The 20,736-nt window shown below is 45.8% G+C and overlaps 1 protein-coding gene, 3 non-coding genes and 1 pseudogene across 5 annotated transcripts in view; all 5 read right to left on the reverse strand.

Moving 5' to 3' along the window:
* Window positions 1–5,121: 5,121 nt before the first annotated feature.
* LOC123736333 (U5 spliceosomal RNA) lies at window positions 5,122–5,238 on the reverse strand. Its single transcript, XR_006766062.1, has one exon. It is a non-coding gene; the product is annotated as a U5 spliceosomal RNA (small nuclear RNA).
* A 600-nt stretch (window positions 5,239–5,838) lies between these two features.
* LOC123736337 (U2 spliceosomal RNA) lies at window positions 5,839–6,033 on the reverse strand. Its single transcript, XR_006766064.1, has one exon. It is a non-coding gene; the product is annotated as a U2 spliceosomal RNA (small nuclear RNA).
* Window positions 6,034–11,807: 5,774 nt separating this feature from the next.
* Window positions 11,808–11,924, reverse strand: LOC123730655 (U5 spliceosomal RNA). Its single transcript, XR_006762090.1, has one exon. It is a non-coding gene; the product is annotated as a U5 spliceosomal RNA (small nuclear RNA).
* Window positions 11,925–12,358: 434 nt separating this feature from the next.
* LOC123730573 (uncharacterized) lies at window positions 12,359–12,533 on the reverse strand (annotated as a pseudogene).
* Window positions 12,534–14,966: 2,433 nt separating this feature from the next.
* Window positions 14,967–20,736, reverse strand: part of LOC106586029 (fibroblast growth factor 14-like) — a 148,693-nt gene continuing 142,923 nt past the window's right edge. For both annotated transcript variants that reach the window (XM_082968842.1, XM_082968843.1), the window contains exon 5: window positions 14,967–18,870. In XM_082968842.1, coding sequence (XP_082824968.1) covers window positions 18,698–18,870 — 173 coding nt within the window. In that variant the 3' untranslated portion in view covers window positions 14,967–18,697. The remainder of the gene's footprint in view (window positions 18,871–20,736) is intronic.

The following is a 20,736-nucleotide window of genomic DNA, read 5'->3' on the forward strand; positions in this document are numbered from 1 at the left end:
GGTGGAGCGCACCGGCAAACACTTGTGGAGGCTCAACCAATTCAGGTCCTTGAGCCTGTTGTCCAGACCCCGCGCCTGCACTCCCTCCCAGACCACTGCCAGGATGCCCACTACAGGTGCTGGACTTACTGCCCGTCTGACCTCCTCGTACAGGTGCCTGTGATCTAAACCTACTCGGGCGACTTCAACCTCGGGGTGCACACGCAGCCACTTGGCCGCATGGCCAAAGTGCCACGGCAGCTGTTCCGCCCGAAGACCCGTGTTAGACCACACCATTACGCTTCTCGCCTGATACGAGAAGAACACCCGCAGGAGGTAACCGGACGGGTGTATTACTGGCTGAGCAAGCTCCGTCAACAAAAAAGAAACAAAAATTGCGTCCAGCTTGAGGGGGAGATGTGGTACCCCCCTACCTCCCTCCCCGATGGGACAGAGCATGCGTGCCCTGGCGACCCACTCGTACCTGCCACCCCACATGAACTGAAACACCAGCCTCACTAGAGGCCTCCTCAGACTAGCCGGCAATGGGTAGATGTACGCCAAGTACAATAGAGATGGCAATACATCCACCTTGAGAACCAGGACCTTGCCTAAAAAGGACAAAGACCTAGCCCTCCACATCGCTAGCTTCCTCTGTACCACTGCGATGCCCATGTTCCAGTTCAGCGTCGCTGAGCCGGAGGTCTCAAAATGGACCCCGAGTATCCTCGGCCCCGTTACAGAGAGATAACCCTCCGGGCACATCCGTCCTACCACTCCATCTTCCGAAAAACTTAACGGAAGACTTCGCATGGTTAAGAACCGCCCCCGACGCTCGGGTGAAATCCCCACTGATGGCAAGGGACCTCATCAGGCACGAGTCCTTGCAAAGCAGCAAGGAGGTGTCGTCGGCGTACTGGGTCAACTTTACACGGAGACCGCCACTTCCAGGAATCAGCAAGCCCTCCACCCCTGTGTCTGCCCTAATGGCAGCCCCCAGAGGCTCCATGTACAGAAGAGGAGAGCCGAGAGCGGGCATCCCTGCCTGACCCCAGACGAGAGGTCAAAAACGTCACCTAAGTGACTGTTAACGCTAACCCGGCACCCCGCTCCGACATATAAAGTACGGATCCATCCTATAAACTTTTCCCCAAAATCCTAATCTACCTAACACCCTGAATAGAAAAGATCTATTCACGCGATCAAAGGCTTTCGCCTGATCTAGCGCTGCTACCATTAAAGGCAGCCCTCTATCTTCTACCCAAGCGATGGAGTCCCTAATCAACTGTAGGTTCCATCTAATCGAGCGGCCCTCTACCCCGCACGTCTGATCCTCATGGACGACGTAGGGAAGGGCTGTGCGTAACCGGTCCGCTAAGACCTTTGCTAACAACTTATAGTCTACGCACAGCATGGTCAACGGCCGCCAGTTGCCAAGGTCAGTTACTTCCCCCTTCTTGTAAAGAAGTGACAGCACCCCAACAGCCATTGATCCCCCCCGGGACCCCCGTCTCAAGGATGGCCTTCAAGACTTCGAGGACCACTGGTCCAATTATACCCCAAAACTTGAGGTAAAACTCGGCCGGCAGCCCATCCATCCCAGGCACCTTCCCTTTTCCCATCCTCCTGAGAGCACTCTCAACCTCCTCGAGGGAGATCTGAGCCTCCATCACGTCTCTAATGTCCTCCGGCAATCGCCGGGACAAGTGTTCTAAAAACACATTTCCCTGCTCTACATCTATTACCCTCTCTTTAAATAAACCTCGGAAATGATCAGTTGTTACCCTGACCATTTCCTCCGGTTTTCTAACTATGCTACCATCTTCTTTCCTCACCCCATGCATTATCTTCCTACTCTGTCTGCCCCTAACCGACTTAAAGAACATAGCGGAACAAGTCTCATTATGTTCTAGAAAGCTATTATGCGCACGCTCCAGGAAAGCTCGAGCCTTCCGCTCCTGCAGCTCCCTGAGCTGCGCCTTCAGGTCAGTGGATCTCTCTCAGTCAATCGACCCGCCGAGGTTGCCTGCCTCGTACTCGAGTTCGAGCAACCTTTGGATACGATCCACCTCCCTCCTTTCCTCCCTTTTTTTCCTCTTACAATATCCTATTATAAAAGCCCTAATCCTTACCTTAACTAAATCCCACCACTCTAACACCCCCTCGCACATGGACCGGAGGCCTTCAAGCCCCCGAAAGAAACCAAAAAAGGTGTCGACGAAAGCTTGCTCCTCCAGCACATCCCGATCTAATTTCCAGTACCCCCTACCGAAGAGGCAGACTGGCGGCCCCACCTGCAGGAGCACCCCGTCGTGATCTGAGAAGAAAACAGGCAACAGCCGCCCAGACAACTGACCCAAAGACCTAGATAGAAAAATATAGTCGAGCCTCCGCGCAACCCCCCGAGAGTTGCGCCATGTGGGACCCGCCATTGTCGGAGTAGTGTGCAGGCCTCCATCAACCAGACCATGGCAAGCCATAAGCCCGGTGATGGAGCCTGCACTACTATCACCCCCTACCCCTAAATCTATATTAAAATCCCCCCCTATCACTAAGTGCCTATTTGTAACACACAGGGGCGTCAGACAGTCCACCATCTCCCTCCTGTCTGCCGCCACCTGTGGCCCATACACCACCACTAACCTATACCTACTATCCCTAAAAGTGACATCCATCCCCATAACCCTCCCCTGCATAACCACAAAAGAACCCTCCACCTTTACATCTCTGTGCCCACACAAAATCCTTACCCCCGATGAGTGCACTCCCCCGATCCCCCAAACCGACTCTCCCTTGTCCCACTCCCTTCTAAACCTATTGACATCCCCACCATCCCTCAGGTGAACTTCCTGTAGAAAACAGAAATCAAAACCCACCCCTTCTAGAAAACTAAACACCGCCCTCCTCTTAACAAAATCCCTTAACCCTCTTACATTTAAGCTAACAAAAGTAATCATCTTGAAAGAAAATTAAATTAAAATCAATACAAAACAACCTAACATCACCCAAATACTAAACCCAATGAAAACAAAAACAGGAGGCTCACCCGATGCTCCCCTGCTCCATCTCCACCGGCGGGGACTCCCTCCGCACTCCCGACGTCCCCCCGTCTTCCTCCATCCCACCAATCCAGGATGATGGAATGGTGTTTGGCCGCTGAGTTTCCTGTACCCTGGGTTGACCCCCCACCTCCTCCACTTCCCCCTCCTCGTAACTTGTTGGGAAGAGAGTGGGAGAGCCCATGTCCTCAATCAAGAACAGCGTCCCCCCCCCATCCTTGTTGGGTTGTTCCACAACCCCCTGGAGTTGAGGGGCTGGGGAAGCCAGCGAGGACACAGATTTTTCTCCCAGCCCCATCGCTCGCTTGGCCACCCCCTCCCCCCTCTCGCTGTCCTCCGAGCCCCCCTTCCTTTTTCCTTTCTTTTTTTTCGGTGTTTGGTGTAGCGGGGAAACACCACCCCCCCTCCCCCCAGCTCCTCCACCATTCCCCTCATCTCCTCCACTAGGGCACTTGATGTTATGCTGTCCCCCCACTCCCTCCCTCCCACCCTCCCCCTCCTCCTCGTCTTCTGGTCCTTCCGCCGTCTCCTTCTTCCCCACCTCTTCCTCCTCTGCTGCTCTCTCTGGCTCCTCCACTTCCTTGCTTCTTCCTGCTTCCTTTCCTTTCTCTCCTCCTGGTTCTCCTGCTCCCTTGCCATCTCCATCTCTTCCTGCTGCCGCTCTTCCCTCCTCTGAGGCCTTCACCTCTGGGCCTGTAGTCGGGTCTTGTTCTTGGCCTCCTCCCCCTCCTCTTCTTCCCCCATCCCCCGCTCCTGTCCCCCCTCCAGCTGCAGACGCGTATGACCGCTGACGAGCCGGGCATCCCCGCCACAGGTGTGCGGATGAGCCACACCCGTGGCACGCCTTCGGCTCGTCACAGTCCCAAGACTCGTGCTCTCCAGATCCACAAAATCGGCATTTTCTCGTGCTGCACGAGGCTAGGATATGACCGTAGGCCATACAGCGCCTGCAAAACGGGGGCTGACGTGCATAAAATAATGTCCCCCTGTCAGCCCCCAGGGAGAACATTGCCGGGGGATGAAGGTAGCCACCCAGCCCCTTCGGGTCCTCCCTGAGGAGGGCCTGGAAACCCCTTCGGCCACTCCAAAATCCAAGTGAATCTTTGAGGGCCCTTGCTGAGGAGACATTATCCATATATCTCCCCAGAAAGGCCCTCACCTCCTCATCTTTGACATACGGATTGTACATGTTTACAGTTACAACCCTGTAATTATTCCTCGCAAGGCTGGTCACCTCATAATTGCACATTGGCTTCGTGCCTCCCACTGCTTTCGCCTTTCTTAGTACCTCCTTGTGTTTTTCTTCTGTGTGTAATGCCACGTCAAAAGCTCCTTCCAATTAGTTCCCTTGTAGGCAAAACACGTCCTTAACTGACAGCTTGAAGATTCCAATCAAGATAGTCCTTCCAAATGTTTCCCGTCCAAACGGATCCAACTCCTTGTTCTTCCACGAAAAACGAACCGTGTTTGCAAGCCCGATCACAGGGACCGACCTGTATGAAGTATTTTGCGCCATCTCTGCTAGGAGATTGGCGCCCTCGACTCCTCTCTTGCTTCCTTCTCAGAAAGGGAAAAAAAAACCTAAAAAGATAAACAAAGAACAAAATGGCCGAGATACAATACCCAAAAAATTAAAAAAAACTTACCGCTCTCCTGTCGTCGACCTTTTGACTCAGCGAGCTCTGGGGCACCTCGGTACCAAGCTTGATCTGAGCCAAAAGGCCGAGAAGCGATAACCCACAAATTGACCCCTGCACCCGCCGGGCCCCCGGGGGCCTCGGCAGACCTCATCGGTTTGGCAAAAGTTGGCTCCTCCTCACCCAACGCTTCCCTGGTGACAGGCGGGTGTGTTTTTTTTTAAAAGTCGCTAATGCGTCGTTAGGTCACTAGCTCTTTAATCCTAGTGCGACTATTTGTTCAATGCCCGGCAAATACACCAGTCATCGTCGGGCTTGAACTCAATTGCCCGAGCGACTACTTTGAGTGGAAAAAATACGCCGGTCGGTCAGCCGGCTTCAAGTCAAACGCCTGAGCAAAAAGTCTCGGCGTCATCTCTGTCAATTTCTCTTGAAACAAGATACCGGGCTCTGCCAGAAGCAAAGCCCTTCCAAAAATACGTTGAACTCGTAAGTGTTCCTCTCCACGGAAGTCTTTAGTAAAAGGCGAAAGGCTTGTGCGTAATGAAGAGAAACCAGAGTCGTATGGAAGTCAGAGGTCGGGGCCCGAGACACACACGGTGCACTCTAGGCCGGGTCCCCGCGGGTGGTCCCCGAACCCACTCTTCCAAGTTTTCGAGGGCTGTGGGTAAAAAGTCACAGACAGACAGACAGACAGACAGACAGACAGACAGACAGACAGATAGACAATCCTGGTGAAGTGATTGTATTTTTGGGGGGGGCTCAAAAACACACACACACACACACACACACAATCCTGGTGAAGTGATTGTATTTTTTTTGGGGGGGGCTCAAACACACCACACACACACACACACACACACACACACACACACACACACACACACACACACACACACACACACACAATCCTGGTGAAGTGATTGTATTTTTTGGGGGGGCTCAAAAACACACACACACACACACACACACAATCCTGGCCAATGTTTTTTATTTTGTATATATTTTTTTTAAAGTAAAATGGCGGGAAAACGGGGGACCCCCATGAAGGGGGCTTCGCACTTGTTTCAGTTTGGATGATTCTTCTTTTTTCATTCCTTCTCTTCTTCTGCTAGCTGTTTTACATAGCTTGGTGTATTTCTTTTTCCTTGACAATGGGAGAAAAGTGTTGCACCGTTCCCGGAGGTACTGCAATACCGGGTCGATGCGTGGAGCGGACGGAGCAAGCCCCATTTCCGACTCCCTGTTCGAAAAATCCATTTAATATGTAGTCCCCCGATGGGGGACGTATCAGATATTAAACTGATAAGAACAGATTTTTTGTTATTTATTTTTTATTTTTTTATTAATACAAAAATTTACAATTTACTGTGACATTCTTTTTCCATCAATACTTTCCCAGTTTCATGCAAGTTTTACACTTCCCCAAATGCCTTTACAAAAGTCTTCCCCATACACGTGTTTGTCCATTTCAATCACATTTCTTAACTTCCATACAAACAAATAAAAGGCATCTGCTGGTACCGTTGTATCTTTCTCCTTTTTAATACAAACATTTCTTTTTTCCCACAGTACCAGCTTCCCCAAACTGATCATACTCCACACTGCTCTAAACTCTTTCTTTGGCAATGTTAGGATCTCCTCTCCATACACAATATTCTTACCATTCAAAACAATATTGTTGCAGACCATGTTAATGAAAGGTGCGCACTTTCCCCAGAAATCTTTTGCAAAACCACACTCCCAGAATACATGCATTACTGTTTCGCTTTTTTTGCACCTGGGGCACTCTGCGTTCACTGCACAGTTGTGTCTATACATCCTCTCCTTTACGGCCAACCTATTTAAAGCACACAGCCATCCCAAATCCTTGCACTCATTATCCATCCATTTTGGTTGTATCCCCTCCCAATTAACTGCTTTCAAATCAGCCTCATATCTCTGCTCCCAATTTTCCCTTATAATTTCATTAATTTTCCTGTGGTCTAATAAGACCTCTCTTTCCATTTCCTTTATGTGTATTTTCAGAAATGATATGGCCTGCGTGTAATATTCAGGTTTTACCTCTGCATTCGGAACCCTGTTGTCCCAAGGTAACATCCCTCTTAAAGTAGACCCGAACCACATCCTAACAAAGAAAAATGATTTATGCTGTATTCCTTTCAACAAAGTTTTACACATCTGATTGAGGAAAAGACAATCCAGTTTCACCGACAAACATGGGATGTCTCTCCCTCCCTTTGATACTTGCCCATACATCATCTCTCTCTTTACGCTTTCATATGAGCCACCCCATATAAATGAAAATATCAACCTTGTCACAACGATTTTACTCCTGGCATTGATTGGGAACACCAGTGCCAGGTAAATTAAAGTTGGTAATATATCTGTTTTTATTGCCATAATCTTTCCGCTGATCGTTAACCTTCTGCTTTTCCACATGTTGAGTTTTACCTTTACTTTTTCAATCTTTCCTTCCCAATTTTCTTTTATTCCGTCCTTTTGAAAGAAATACACCCCTAATATTTTTAACCCATCTTTACAGACAGTTATGCCTCCCTTGCCCTCTGTTCTCCCTTCCCAGGCGCCACAGTACATCATAGAAGACTTCCCCAAATTAATTTTTGACCCCACTGCTTCTCCATAAGTTTTCAACAGTATGATCGCCCTGTCTATCGCCCGGTCAGAGCATAGGAACAAAGTGGTGTCGTCTGCATACTGGGCGATTCTAACCCTTTCTCCGTTACTCCCTGGGATATGCACCCCGTCTATACCTTTATCGTTCCTTATCACATTAGCTAGTGGTTCAGCAAATAGCACGTACAGTAGTGGTGACATTGGGCACCCCTGTCTCACCCCACCTTCTTGAAGTACCGGTTTGCTGAAAAACCCGTTGATTTGCACTCTACTGTATGCTTTATTATACATTGTCTTAATCCAATTAACAAAAATCGTGCCACAATTCATTCTTTCTAGAATTGAGAACAGGAAGTCATGACTGACCCTGTCGAAAGCCTTCTCCTGATCAACGTTCAACACACACAAAGGTAGGTTTCTGTCTTTGGCCCAAACGATCACATCCCTGGTTAACTGTAGGTTGTATGTTGCGGACCTATTCATAACCCCGCATGTCTGGTCTTCATTAACCAGGCTAGGCATCACCTCTTTCAGTCTATTTGTTATTACTTTCCCCAAGATTTTGTTGTCCACATTTAGCAAAGTAATGGGCCTCCAATTTTTTAAGAGCTCTTTTTCTCCCTTCTTGTATATTAAGCTTACTACACCAGACCTCATAGATTCCGGCATCATCCCATCGACCAAGATCTCTCTATACACCTCCAGTAAGTCCTCACCTAGGATTCCCCAAAAACAACAGTAAAATTATTTTGGTAATCCATCACACCCGGGAGTTTTATCAGCTTTCAGAGATTTCAATGCCTCCTCTATTTCCTTTTTGGATACTTCTCTTTCTAAATTTGTTCTTTCTTCATTATTTAGCTTTTTGCTTATATTATTTAATAATTCCTCCGCTCTTGCATTATCCACTTCTCTTTTCTTAAACAAAGCTTGATAGAACTCCTGAGCATGCGTCATTATATCTTCTTTTTTGGTGACTTTCCCCCTACCTGTTTCTAATTCGGAGATTGCACACCTTCTCTGTTTTTCTTTAACCTGTTAGGGCTAGGGGGCAGCATTTGCACGTCTGGATAAAAAAAATGTACCCGATTTAATCTGGTTACTAATCCTACCCAGTAACTAGAATATGCATATACTTATTATATATGGATAGAAAACACTCTAAAGTTTCTAAAACTGTTTGAATGGTGTCTGTGAGTATAACAGAACTCATTTGGCAGGCAAAACCCTGAGACATTTTCTGACAGGAAGTGGATACCTGATGTGTTGTATTACCTTTAAACCTATCCCATTGAAAAACACAGGGGCTGAGGAATATTTTGGCACTTCCTATTGCTTCCACTAGATGTCACCAGCCTTTACAAAGTGTTTTGAGTCTTCTGGAGGGAGATCTGACCGAACAAGAGCCATGGAACGATGATGTCCCATTAGACACCTGGCGCGCGAGTTCATGTTGGGTACCCTCGTTCCAATACGTTATAAAAGAGTATGCATTCGTCCACCTTGAATATTATTCATGTTCTGGTTAAAAAAGACCCTAATGATTTATGCTATACAACGTTTGACATGTTTGAACGAACGTAAATATATTTTTTCCCCTCGTTCATGACGAGAAGTCCGGCTGGCTTAGATCATGTGCTAACAAGACGGAGATTTTTGGACATAAATGATGAGCTTTTTTGAACAAAACTACATTCGTTATGGACCTGTGATACCTGGAAGTGACATCTGATGAAGAGAATCAAAGGTAATGGATTATTTACATAGTATTTTCGATTTTAGATCTCCCCAACATGACGTCTAGTCTGTATCGCAACGCGTATTTTTCTGGGCGCAGTGCTCAGATTATTGCAAAGTGTGATTTCCCAGTAAGGTTATTTTTAAATCTGGCAAGTTGATTGCGTTCAAGAGATGTAAATCTATAATTCTTTAAATGACAATATAATATTTTACCAATGTTTTCTAATTTTAATTATTTAATTTGTGACGCTGACTTGACTGCCGGTTATTGGAGGGAAACGATTTCCTCAACATCAATGCCATAGTAAAACGCTGTTTTTGGATATAAATATGAACTTGATAGAACTAAAAATGCATGCATTGTCTAACATAATGTCCTAGGAGTGTCATCTGATGGAGATTGTAAAAGGTTAGTGCATCATTTTAGCTGGTTTTATGGTTTTGGTGACCCTGTCTTTGAATTGACAAAACATTACACACAACTCTTGTAAATGTACTGTCCTAACATACTCTAAATTTATGCTTTCGCCGTAAAACCTTTTTGAAATCGTAAAACGTGGTTAGATTAAGGAGATGTTTATCTTTCAAAGGGTGTAAAATAGTTGTATGTTTGAAAAATTTGAATTTTGACATTTATTTGGATTCAAATTTGCCGCTCTTGAAATGCACCTGCTGTTGATGGAGTGCACCACGGGTGGCACGCTAGCGTCCCACCTAGCCCATAGAGGATAATAATTCTTTCCTCCTCAATTACAAACCCAGTATCCTTAAATATTATCCCCACCCCGTCCGAGTGCACGTTGCCTATGCTCCATACTGAAGCACCTGCCTTCCAGTCCTTGCTGAACCTTTTGATGTCCTCTGTGTTCTTTAGGTGACACTCCTGAGGGAAGCACACCTGGAAGTCCAATGCCTTTAAGGAAAAAAACAGAGATGTCCTCTTGACAGTGTCTCTCAATCCCCTGGCATTAACTGACAGGACATTAAACATAATTTTCTTTTATGTTCCGTCTCTTTTCCCCTTGGTCAGAAACATTGTTGTTGACTTCAGGCTATCCACCATAGAGCCACTCGCAAACTCCGGCTGGGAATCCACGCTGCCCTCACTGTCCTCCTCTGATGGTGCGACCAACGGCACTGGTGGAGACTCTCCTGCTGAGGACAGCTCGGGACCCGGATCTCCTTGCTCTCTCGTCTCCTCATTCTCCAGAGCGTCGAACCTGCTGAAAGTCTCTATTACTTGTTTGTTTTTTTCGGTGTCCAACCTCTCCTCTGTTCCTTTCCGCTTTGCTGTTCTCTTCCCCTCTACTGTTTTCCAATCCATCTCTTTATCCTCTTCTGTTTCACCCCACTGTACTCTACTTTCCTCTGGGGTATCTGATATTATTATCCCCAGTGAAGATTCCTCTATTGCCACCTGTCCTGGTTGAGCAGAGGTTCCTGCCACCGGATTCCCGAAAGCGTAGGGATCCGACACATCACCCGGAGTCTTTCTCAGAGAAGCCTCCGGAAGAGGCCTTGGGAGATTCTCCTGTGCGGGTGCATGGTCTCTCGAGATCTCGTCCAATACCACCTCAATGTTCCGCAGTGATTCTGCATAGGTTTTGTGTCTGTCTGGGCAGTCTTTGAACATGTGCTCAATTGAATCACACAGATTACACGATTTGGGTTTTTTACAATCTCTTGCCAAATGACCCGCCTCCAAACAGTTTCTACAGAATGTGTTCGGGCACAGTGCTGCGATGTGGCCTTCTTCTCCACATCTCCTACACGTTTTAGGCTGCCCATAGAAGTAGAGGTACCCCTTTACACCGCCAATGTAGAAGGACGCTGGGGGATACTCAATTCCTCCCGTCCGTGTTCTGAATCGGACAGCGTACTTTCTATTCCCATTCCACATACCATCATAATCCATTTATTTTGTTCCAACCCCCAGTACATCACAGTATTTACCCAGGAAGGATCATATATCCTGCTCTTTCACATACGGATTTTGCATGCAGACAGTTATGGTCCTTACCCGACTTGCGAACAGAGGCTACACATTGAAGTTGGAGATCGGTGTTTCGTCCTTGTGTTCCAAGCACTTGTTCCAAGCTTCCTGACACAGGTAATCCCCCGTGAAGGTGACCTCGAAAGCATTCCGTAGAGGAAAATCTCTGTAGCAGTAGATTCGTTCTGTCGTCACTCCAAGAAATCCAAAGATGACATCTTTTGCGAAGCTCCTTCTTCCCATAGCGAACTGCATTCCGTCCATTTCCTTCCCGACAAACCGGATTGTATTCAAAAGTCGCGCCGAAGGGGCCGACGTAAAGTCTCCCGTCGCCATCACCTTCTCTTTTCTTTCGTTGATCAAACTGCGGGCGTGCCACACGCTTGGTTTGAGCCAAAAGGCCGAGAAGCGATAACCCACAAATTGACCCTTGCACCCGCCGGGCCCCCGGGGGCCTCGGCAGACCTCATCGGTTTGGCAAAAGTTGGCTCCTCCTCACCCAACGCTTCCCTGGTGACAGGCGGGTGTGTTTTTTTTAAAAAGTCGCTAATGCGTCGTTAGGTCACTAGCTCTTTAATCCTAGTGCGACTATTTGTTCAATGCCCGGCAAATACACCAGTCATCGTCGGGCTTGAACTCAATTGCCCGAGCGACTACTTTGAGTGGAAAAAATACGCCGGTCGGTCAGCCGGCTTCAAGTCAAACGCCTGAGCAAAAAGTCTCGGCGTCATCTCTGTCAATTTCTCTTGAAACAAGATACCGGGCTCTGCCAGAAGCAAAGCCCTTCCAAAAATACGTTGAACTCGTAAGTGTTCCTCTCCACGGAAGTCTTTAGTAAAAGGCGAAAGGCTTGTGCGTAATGAAGAGAAACCAGAGTCGTATGGAAGTCAGAGGTCGGGGCCCGAGACACACACGGTGCACTCTAGGCCGGGTCCCCGCGGGTGGTCCCCGAACCCACTCTTCCAAGTTTTCGAGGGCTGTGGGTAAAAAGTCACAGACAGACAAACAGACAGACAGACAATCCTGGTGAAGTGATTGTATTTTTGGGGGGGACTCAAAAACACACACACACACACACACACACACACAATCCTGGTGAAGTGATTGTATTTTTGGAGGGGGCTCAAAAACACACACACACACACACACACACACACAATCCTGGCCAAAATGGCGGGAAAACGGGGGACCCCCATGAAGGGGGCTTCGCACTTGTTTCAGTTTGGATGATTCTTCTTTTTTCATTCCTTCTCTTCTTCTGCTAGCTGTTTTACATAGCTTGGTGTATTTCTTTTTCCTTGACAATGGGAGAAAAGTGTTGCACCGTTCCCGGAGGTACTGCAAAACCGGGTCGATGCGTGGAGCGGACGGAGCAAGCCCCATTTCCGACTCCCTGTTCGAAAAATCCATTTAATATGTAGTCCCCCGATGGGGGACGTATCAGATATTAAACTGATAAGAACAGATTTTTTTTTTTGAAAAAATCATTTATTACATTCAATACAAACTCATACATTCCATCCAAACACAAATAATAATGGCATTTTTAATTCAAAAACCCAAAACAAAAACTCAGGGGAGCGTCATCCTAAACACTAACTTTCCCTATCTTCCCGTCCCTAATCTAAAATAACCCCAGCCCTAATCCCCCCTTCCATCTCTCCCGGGCGGCATGCTGCCCCCACTTCCTCTCTTCCCTCTTCATCCTCCCTCTCAAATCTCCTTCCACCCTCCTCACTATCCCTTCCACCCCCCAATCTTCCCCTGTCTTAACCATGTTCTGCATGGCTTCCCACAGCCACCGCTTAAAGAGGCTCATGAGAAGCCAGAGCAGAAACCTATCCCTATCCGTCCCCCTCGCTCTCCCTACACCTCTATCTAGCCTAGCCCAAGTCAGTACAAAATCCCCTCTAACCCTTCCTAACAACACCCGTGCCTTCGCCCATACTACTCCGGCAATGGCACAGTCCCAAAAGACATGGCGCACAGTCTCCTCCCTGCCACAAGAAGATCTTGGGCAGGTGGGGGATCGCGCCAAGCTATGCCGGTACATGGTGGAGCGTACCGGCAAACACTTGTGGAGGCTCAACCAATTCAGGTCCTTGAGCCTGTTGTCCAGACCCCGCGCCTGCACTCCCTCCCAGACCACTGCCGGGATGCCCACTACAGGTGCCGGACTTACTGCCCGTCTGACCTCCTCGTACAGGTGCCTGTGATCTAAACCTACTCGGGCGACTTCAACCTCGGGGTGCGCACGCAGCCACTTGGCCGCATGGCCAAAGTGCCACGGCAGCTGTTCCGCTCGAGGACCCGTGTTAGACCACACCATTACGCTTCTCGCCTGATACAAGAAGAACACCCGCAGGAGGTAACCGGATGGGTGTAGTACTGGCTGAGCAAGCTCCGTCAACAGAAAAGAAACTGAAATTGCATCCAGCTTGAGGGGGAGATGTGGTACCCCCCTACCTCCCTCCCCGATGGGACAGATCATGCGTGCCCTGGCGACCCACTCGTACCTGCCACCCCACATGAACTGAAACACCAGCCTCACTAGAGGCCTCCTCAGACAAGCCGGCAATGGGTAGATGTACGCCAAGTACAATAGAGATTGCAATACATCCACCTTGAGAACCAGGACCTTGCCTAAAAAGGACAAAGACCTAGCCCTCCACATCTCTAACTTCCTCTGTACCACTGCGATACCCATGTTCCAGTTCAGCGTCGCTGAGCCGGAGGTCTCAAAATGGACCCCGAGAATCCTCAGGGCCCCGTTACAGAGAGAGAACCCTCCGGGCACATCCGTCCTACCACTCCATCTTCCGAAAAACTTAAGTTACACAATACATGCATGTTTTGTTCTTGCCCAACGCCACAGATTTGGTTAGTCCTGCCCTGCTCAACCCTGCCCAGTGAATTCGCTCACTGCATGATCATACTTGGTCTAAAATTACACTGGGTTCTCTCGTCAACACAGGGAAACTCACTAAACTAAAGCCGGTGTAGGCCCCAATACTAAGCCCAGAAATATAGTGATTTCCTATGACCATTCAACTGTGTTGATGATCTATGAGGGTGTCTCAATATTTTATACCACACACAAATTAGTCTTTTACCTCATTTCTTTGTCTTCAACTCAGACTGAGCCTTATCTAATGACTTCATATTAAGAATTCACACTGAGAATGTAATCCCACTCTATAACATCCCCGTAGCAACCTAAGAGAGTTCACCTCAGGATCAGGGTGTGAAGCACGTCTCTCTGGCTTCAGTCCCCACCACGGAGATACGTCAGGGGGACCAAGGTGTGAAGAGTGAAACCTGTATAAGAAAGGTCAGGCAGACATGATGGGTTCGGCAGCTTTGTCGCTTCAAAGTTCCTAATTTCACCTCTCAATTCAGGGAATGGGGTGTGCAACTGCGGCAACTGTGACTGCTTGGATGGCTGGACGGGGAAAGCCTGTGAGATCGGGTGGGAACTGAATACTAACATCACAGAACATTTCAGTAGCTACACAAAGAGACTGTTCTGTCAGAAAAGGACAGAGCAGGGAAGGCTGCTGTGAAACACCAAAGGGAGGAGAGAAATGCAGAGAGTGATGGAGAGTAGGAGAAAGGAGAAGCCATCTGAACTGGGATGTAATTCTTCATTCAGATTTCTGCATATCACTTGTATAACAGCATTCATTTGTATGCAAGAAAAAAACAACTGTGTAAGCAAAAAGCAGTCTTTATCTTTAGAAAACATTGCCATGTTATATGTTTCCAGTACAACTATATGTATGAACATTTTTATATTGGAATGCTTACTTTTTCCAGAAAGCTACACTTAATATAGATGCAGGTACATAAACAGAATCCAAACATTGAAAATGAAGAAGAAATATTTTATTATTAATATAATTGTTTTAATCCATAGTCTGTGTGAGGAGATGATAATTTCCATTTGGGGTATTTTCACCAGTGGTGTGTTTTTGGGGTTGAAAGTCCTTCATCACAAATTGGACACAAAGAATACCCTGCACTCATCAGGAGTATCGTTTGAGCATGTTCTTTTTTATATATATTAAAACATTGAATGTGCCATTTGACACAACATTTTTACCATAATCATACAGTATGTGGGTATAAATGTGCTATAACATTACATAACATGTCTCCAAGGGGCATCCTTGCAATTGTATATATTTTTATATAAATCATTTTAATAATGCCTATTCCATTCCATCGCTGAAAACAATCACAACCATCATAATATTCTACCACAAGTCAATGCATGGTAATTCCCCCTCACTTAACAATTCCAATTTCTTTTGAATGTCGTGTCAAGAAAAACAGAAAAAACGCACATAGCTCTATAGTGGCATGCTGGGTATTCATGTCACTTCAGAAGGTGGTTTCAGTGGACATGAGTTGTGTTTACTGGAGAATCCAACCTTTACCTGAAAACATGATTGATAGGAAGTAGTAAAGAAACCTTTAATGTAAAAAATTCTACTATGGCTTTTTCATGCTTTTTAGTACTAGCTAAACTCTCGTTTTTATTTATCCCATCAAAATTACAGGTGCAATGATATACTGCACACTATATTGCATTAATGTTACTGACATTAGTCACACCTTTATATAAATATTTTATTCAATATGTTGTATATGTGTATACAACAAACACAAACTTGTTGCATATATGTAAAATGTGCAGTACATACCAACAGTTCTTGATACACATAGCCTACTACATGCAGTTCATCAATGCCATCCTCTCCCCATGCAACAGATGAGACAACGGGCAAACTATGTGATTGAAAAACTAAACCAAAACACATGTAACAAACATCTCCTCCATCTACATTTCGACAAATTTGTTGACAGAGAGAAAAGGGAAAATATTTTTTGAGTGACAACTGTTTTGGAAGGATCAGGAAAACGACATCACACACGACCCGTATACAGTAGGATCAAAACAAACAAGATGGCGTCTAGAGCGATAAAACAGATGCATTTTTACACACATCAGTCATTTACAAAAATAAAGTTCCACCTTCGAAGAACAAGTCAACTGGTCTGCAGGGGCTTGGGTAGCCTAGCACGTAGAGTTCATTATGATGTGGGGAAATGACTGGCGCTACATCCCAAATGGCACCCTATTCCCTATTTAGTGCACTACTTTTGACCAGGGCCCATCTGGCTCTGGTCAAAAGTAGTGGACAAATGTAAAAAATAAGGTATCATTTGGGATGCGACATGGGTGTCATGTGGAAGAGGGACACCAGCCCTAAAGATAATTAAAATGATTTCAGCTCCTTTGTGTATAGTGCGACATTGTTATAATAGCATTAATGTAGCTTTGTACAGACAAGTGTTTTTAAGTCTAATTAACAATCTGTTTCAAAATCCCCTAGAAACTAGTATCTCAAAATCCCAATAAACTATATAGTCAAATGAATCTCTTAATATACTAGCAATTTTAGCAGCATACAGTAGCTTCAGTCTACTTATCAACATTCTAAATCGTCTATCAAAACTATTATGAAAATCCTTGAATCAAGACAAGTTTGTTAGCAATTTATCAGCTGATAAATTGCTAACAGTCATGATCAGATCAGGACTCTGAACTGAAAGTGCTGTGAAGTACTCTAGCTCCAGTGGAAGTAGGAATGTGCCTAACAACATGCTATTTCGAGTCACAAACAACTCCACACTCACAAGTAGGTCTGAACAGTACCTTTCCATTATCACACATTCCCTTGTAGAAAAACATGCATGCAAATGGTTCTAGGTATGCCGAAACATCGATTCATATGAACACGAGATCAATCAAGACCTTTCAGAGGTTCATCGAGAAGGCCAACAGAGAATTGATTAATCAATAGGATTATGTTTGTGAAAATTAACCATATGGTAAGTCACAGTAAAAAAAAATACACAAAACAGGAAAATCTAGTCAGAATCCGACTGCCGTCGGCTACTGTTGGCTATTGATCTACACAATAACAACTGTGGTATCGTAAGATGTTCTGACTTATTGGATACTTTGGTAACTTTATGAATCAATCTCTGTGGTCTGTGAAGGTTGTTGAGTGAATATGCTACTAGGTCTCTAATGGATGTGTTTGGTGGGTGAGGCACCTTAGACCCAGTCGTGACTGGATATATGTTTTTGCATGCCAGGGATTGAGGTCTAAACAGGGCACGTGACATGCCAAGATGAGCGACACTGGACTCTTCATGCTGAGCTAGGAGAAAATCCTCTGGTATTAAGTTGTTTAAAAAGTAGTTTTTTAAATATTTGTAATAATTTTTTGTATACTGTGAAAAGTTATAATATAAGCCATCTCTTGCATTGCTGCTGCAAGAAAAAAGAGAACACAATACTAACCTTTTATAGTTTGCTGAAAAGAATGGAGATGCACCCGATCAGTGGCACCCACACCCGTTCAGCCGCTTTCCAATCCAAACCTCGAGTAGAGTTGTATGTAAAATGGTTGATTATAAAATTGCTGCCTCTTTTGGGCTTGAAACATTTTTTCTGAGCCACTAGCCTAGCCTGTTTCTCAGAGAACTCAGTGAATGAGGGACAGAAGCCTACAAGGCCTATAGATATTCCTAGAGTCCACGCTCCAAAATAAGAATTAAGGAAAAATAGACCTTAGTTTCCTAGTTACCTACCAGACGAGGCAGAGCTTACCGCTGGTGGGATCGGATAGTGATATGTATACACCGCTTGTTAAAGCGCTCTCCCACACACACAAGCATTTGTGTGTCTATGTATGTTTGTGGGATCCTAGCATTGATTGCAATGGTGGTAATTAGCACTTCGTCAGCTATGATTGCAGGAGCTATCCACCAGGCTCCAGTGTTTTTTTATCGAGCCGTAAACAAACAACTAGCAGCCTGAGATTCTGACTCTCCCCTTGATGTAGACGTTGTGTGAGAGTGTATGTATCTGCAGTGCTTCCCAAACACCAGTCTTCCTAAATGAGTCCCTGGAACCAAGCCACCGGTGGAATCTAATTTTGTGTATGTGTGTGTGGAAGAGTGTATTTCAGTGTCTGTGTGTATTATAAAACCACACACTGTCCCTGCAAAAAAGTTATTAGACAAAGAGAAAAGTGTGATAATAGAGATAGAAAGAGACGAGAACGTAATTGTAAAAAAATAGAGGATGACAATCCACATTTCCTTTTACTATATTTGTACAGCATTTACCCCAGACCATAGCTGGTGAACTGTGTTATAGGAAATAGACTCGCACAGACTCTGCTGCAACAGGACATAAAGTAGAGGGGTTGGTCTTGGGTTACTGGTATCCTATGTGGCCGTGTAACACACATCATTCTCATGGATTCTCACAGTTACGATTATAAAGGAATTCCATTATTTGGTCAGGCATTCCATGGTCAGAGTCACTCTTCCTTCCTTTTTAGTAGAGGGAGGGGGAAGTCGACGAACACCTTTCCGGATTGATCCACCATTGATGAGTTAAAGAGAGAGAAGATGAGGAGGAGAAGAAAGGAAGGAAAGAGGGATTGCCTGGATCTGATCCACAGAAGAAAGACAGTGCAGGTTCGGAGTCCAGTAGGGAGAATCCCTGCCTCCATCGTATTCCCCCACTTCACACCCTTCCCTGCACACACATGTAAGGTGAGGTGTGGCTATGTGTGAGGCCTAGCAGAAGTAGTTGTAGTAGCAGTAGTAGTACTCTTGCTGACTGGTTTGCCTCCATTCATCACTGGGGGCTCGGTTGTGTTTTTATTGGGAGGGACGGCGGTTTTGGGAGCTTTGGTCTCTCCTACGTCATGCAACGATGGCTCTCTGTACATAGCAACTGTGAGGGAGGGAGAAAAAGGAAGAGAGCAAGAAAGAGAAGTGAGGAGATAGGGAGAAAATGGTAGAAAGAGAGGATAAGAGAAAAAGGGAGAGATAGAAGAGGAAGAGAATGGAAGAGATAGGGAAAATCTTGTTAGTAAAACCCAGAGTAAAATAGGTTTACTTTCTCCTCTTTCATTAATGACTGCTAGCATGAATGATTTCATCAGTTGTAAGTCTCATTGATGCAGAGGCACCGATTTATTTTGGAAATTGTTCCAGACTGTACCAAAAGTGGAGAAAAGAGGGAGAAAAAGTCCCCAAAAAGAGTATAAGACAATCGTTAGCCCGTGGATGCTGACATCTCTCCTTCATACGGACCCCAATCTGAATGTGACCAAAGCCTTTGTGCAGTGGGAACATCCCAAATGATCCTGTACCTTATGCTCCCTGCACTGCAGTTGTGTCACAGTCACGACAGTGTACTACAGGGTTCTGGAGGCTTCCATGTTTAAATAATGGACACAAATCAGCTGGGGAGGGGAGGAGAGTGATGTGGGCATCTGTAGACGCACAATAAAGCATCAACATTTCATGACCGCAAAGACAGGTCTTGTCCCTTCCCCTCTGTGCTATACGCCAGTCTGTAAATTATGGATGGGGCTGATTACACGGCAAGGGGAAGATAACTGTACAGAATTCCCTGATCGGTGATTGCCCGCTAGTCCACCTCTATGGTCACGTGATGACAGATGGCTCAAATGCAGTCACCGTATGGTTGATTGTAGCATGTCGGATCAAACTAGACGGAAGTGGTTGAAGGGAGTTATTACAGGAGTTCAATTTTTTGTAACATGCAATAAGTAAAGGACCACTTAAAGGGAGGCTCTCTTATTGAGGTAAAGCGCCTCCAAATGACACGTGATGGGAAGAAGGTGGATAGCTTGTCAGTGCTACTAAACTATGAGGATCTGATTTTGCCTGGAAATGTAGGATTAGGTATATGAGTTACTATGTGCGAGCATATGTTCCAAAACCATTGCGTTGCTATAACTGTGAGTAAAGGCAAAAGGAGATGTGCAAAGTAGTGGGGGGGGGGGGGGGAACGTGCATATGGAGAATGTGGAGATGGGGTCCAATTAAAGTGCTGTAACTGTGGGGTCGCCCATAGTGTAGTGTATGGGGGTTGTTCAGTGATGAAAAGACAGATGGAAGTGCAGCAGGTGAGGAGTGAGCCTACTATCTCATATGCAGAAGCAATTGGGGCACATAGAAGAGTAGGTATTCCAGGGTAGATTGAGATGCAGGTTGGGCGTGATGGAGGGAGCAGAATGGGGGAGAACACAGACTGAGGAAGGTTGTTACATTTGTGACAGGAGCAATCAATGTCTAAGAAGATAAAGATCATAGTGGAGCAGGCAGTGATGTATCTTGGGATCACAGGACCGACATAGGAAAATGTACAGGATGACTTCAATAAGATTGAGAATCAGTCCAGCAAGGAATCATGTATTGGTTCATTTTCATTATGGTGTTAATCCTTCAATGGAATGCCAGAAGTTTTATGGCTAATGGGCAAGAGTTCAAACAGATTCTTGAGGAGTTACCAGCCACACCTGATGTGATATGTCTCCAGGAGACATGGATTAAACCTACTCTAGATTTTGTAATACAAATAAAATGTTATTGGTCACATACACATGTTTAGCAGATGTTATTGCGGATGTGGCGAAATGCTTGTGTTTCTAGCTCCAACAGTTCAGTAACATTTCACAATTTCACAACAACACACAAATCTAAGTAAAGGAATGGAATTAAGAATATATAAATATATAGACGAGCAATGTCAGAGCGACAAACTAAAATACAATAGAATACAGTATAT

Source organism: Salmo salar, chromosome 25 (genome assembly GCF_965601325.2).
Source record: "Salmo salar chromosome 25, fSalSal1, whole genome shotgun sequence".
Taxonomy (NCBI): domain Eukaryota; kingdom Metazoa; phylum Chordata; class Actinopteri; order Salmoniformes; family Salmonidae; genus Salmo; species Salmo salar.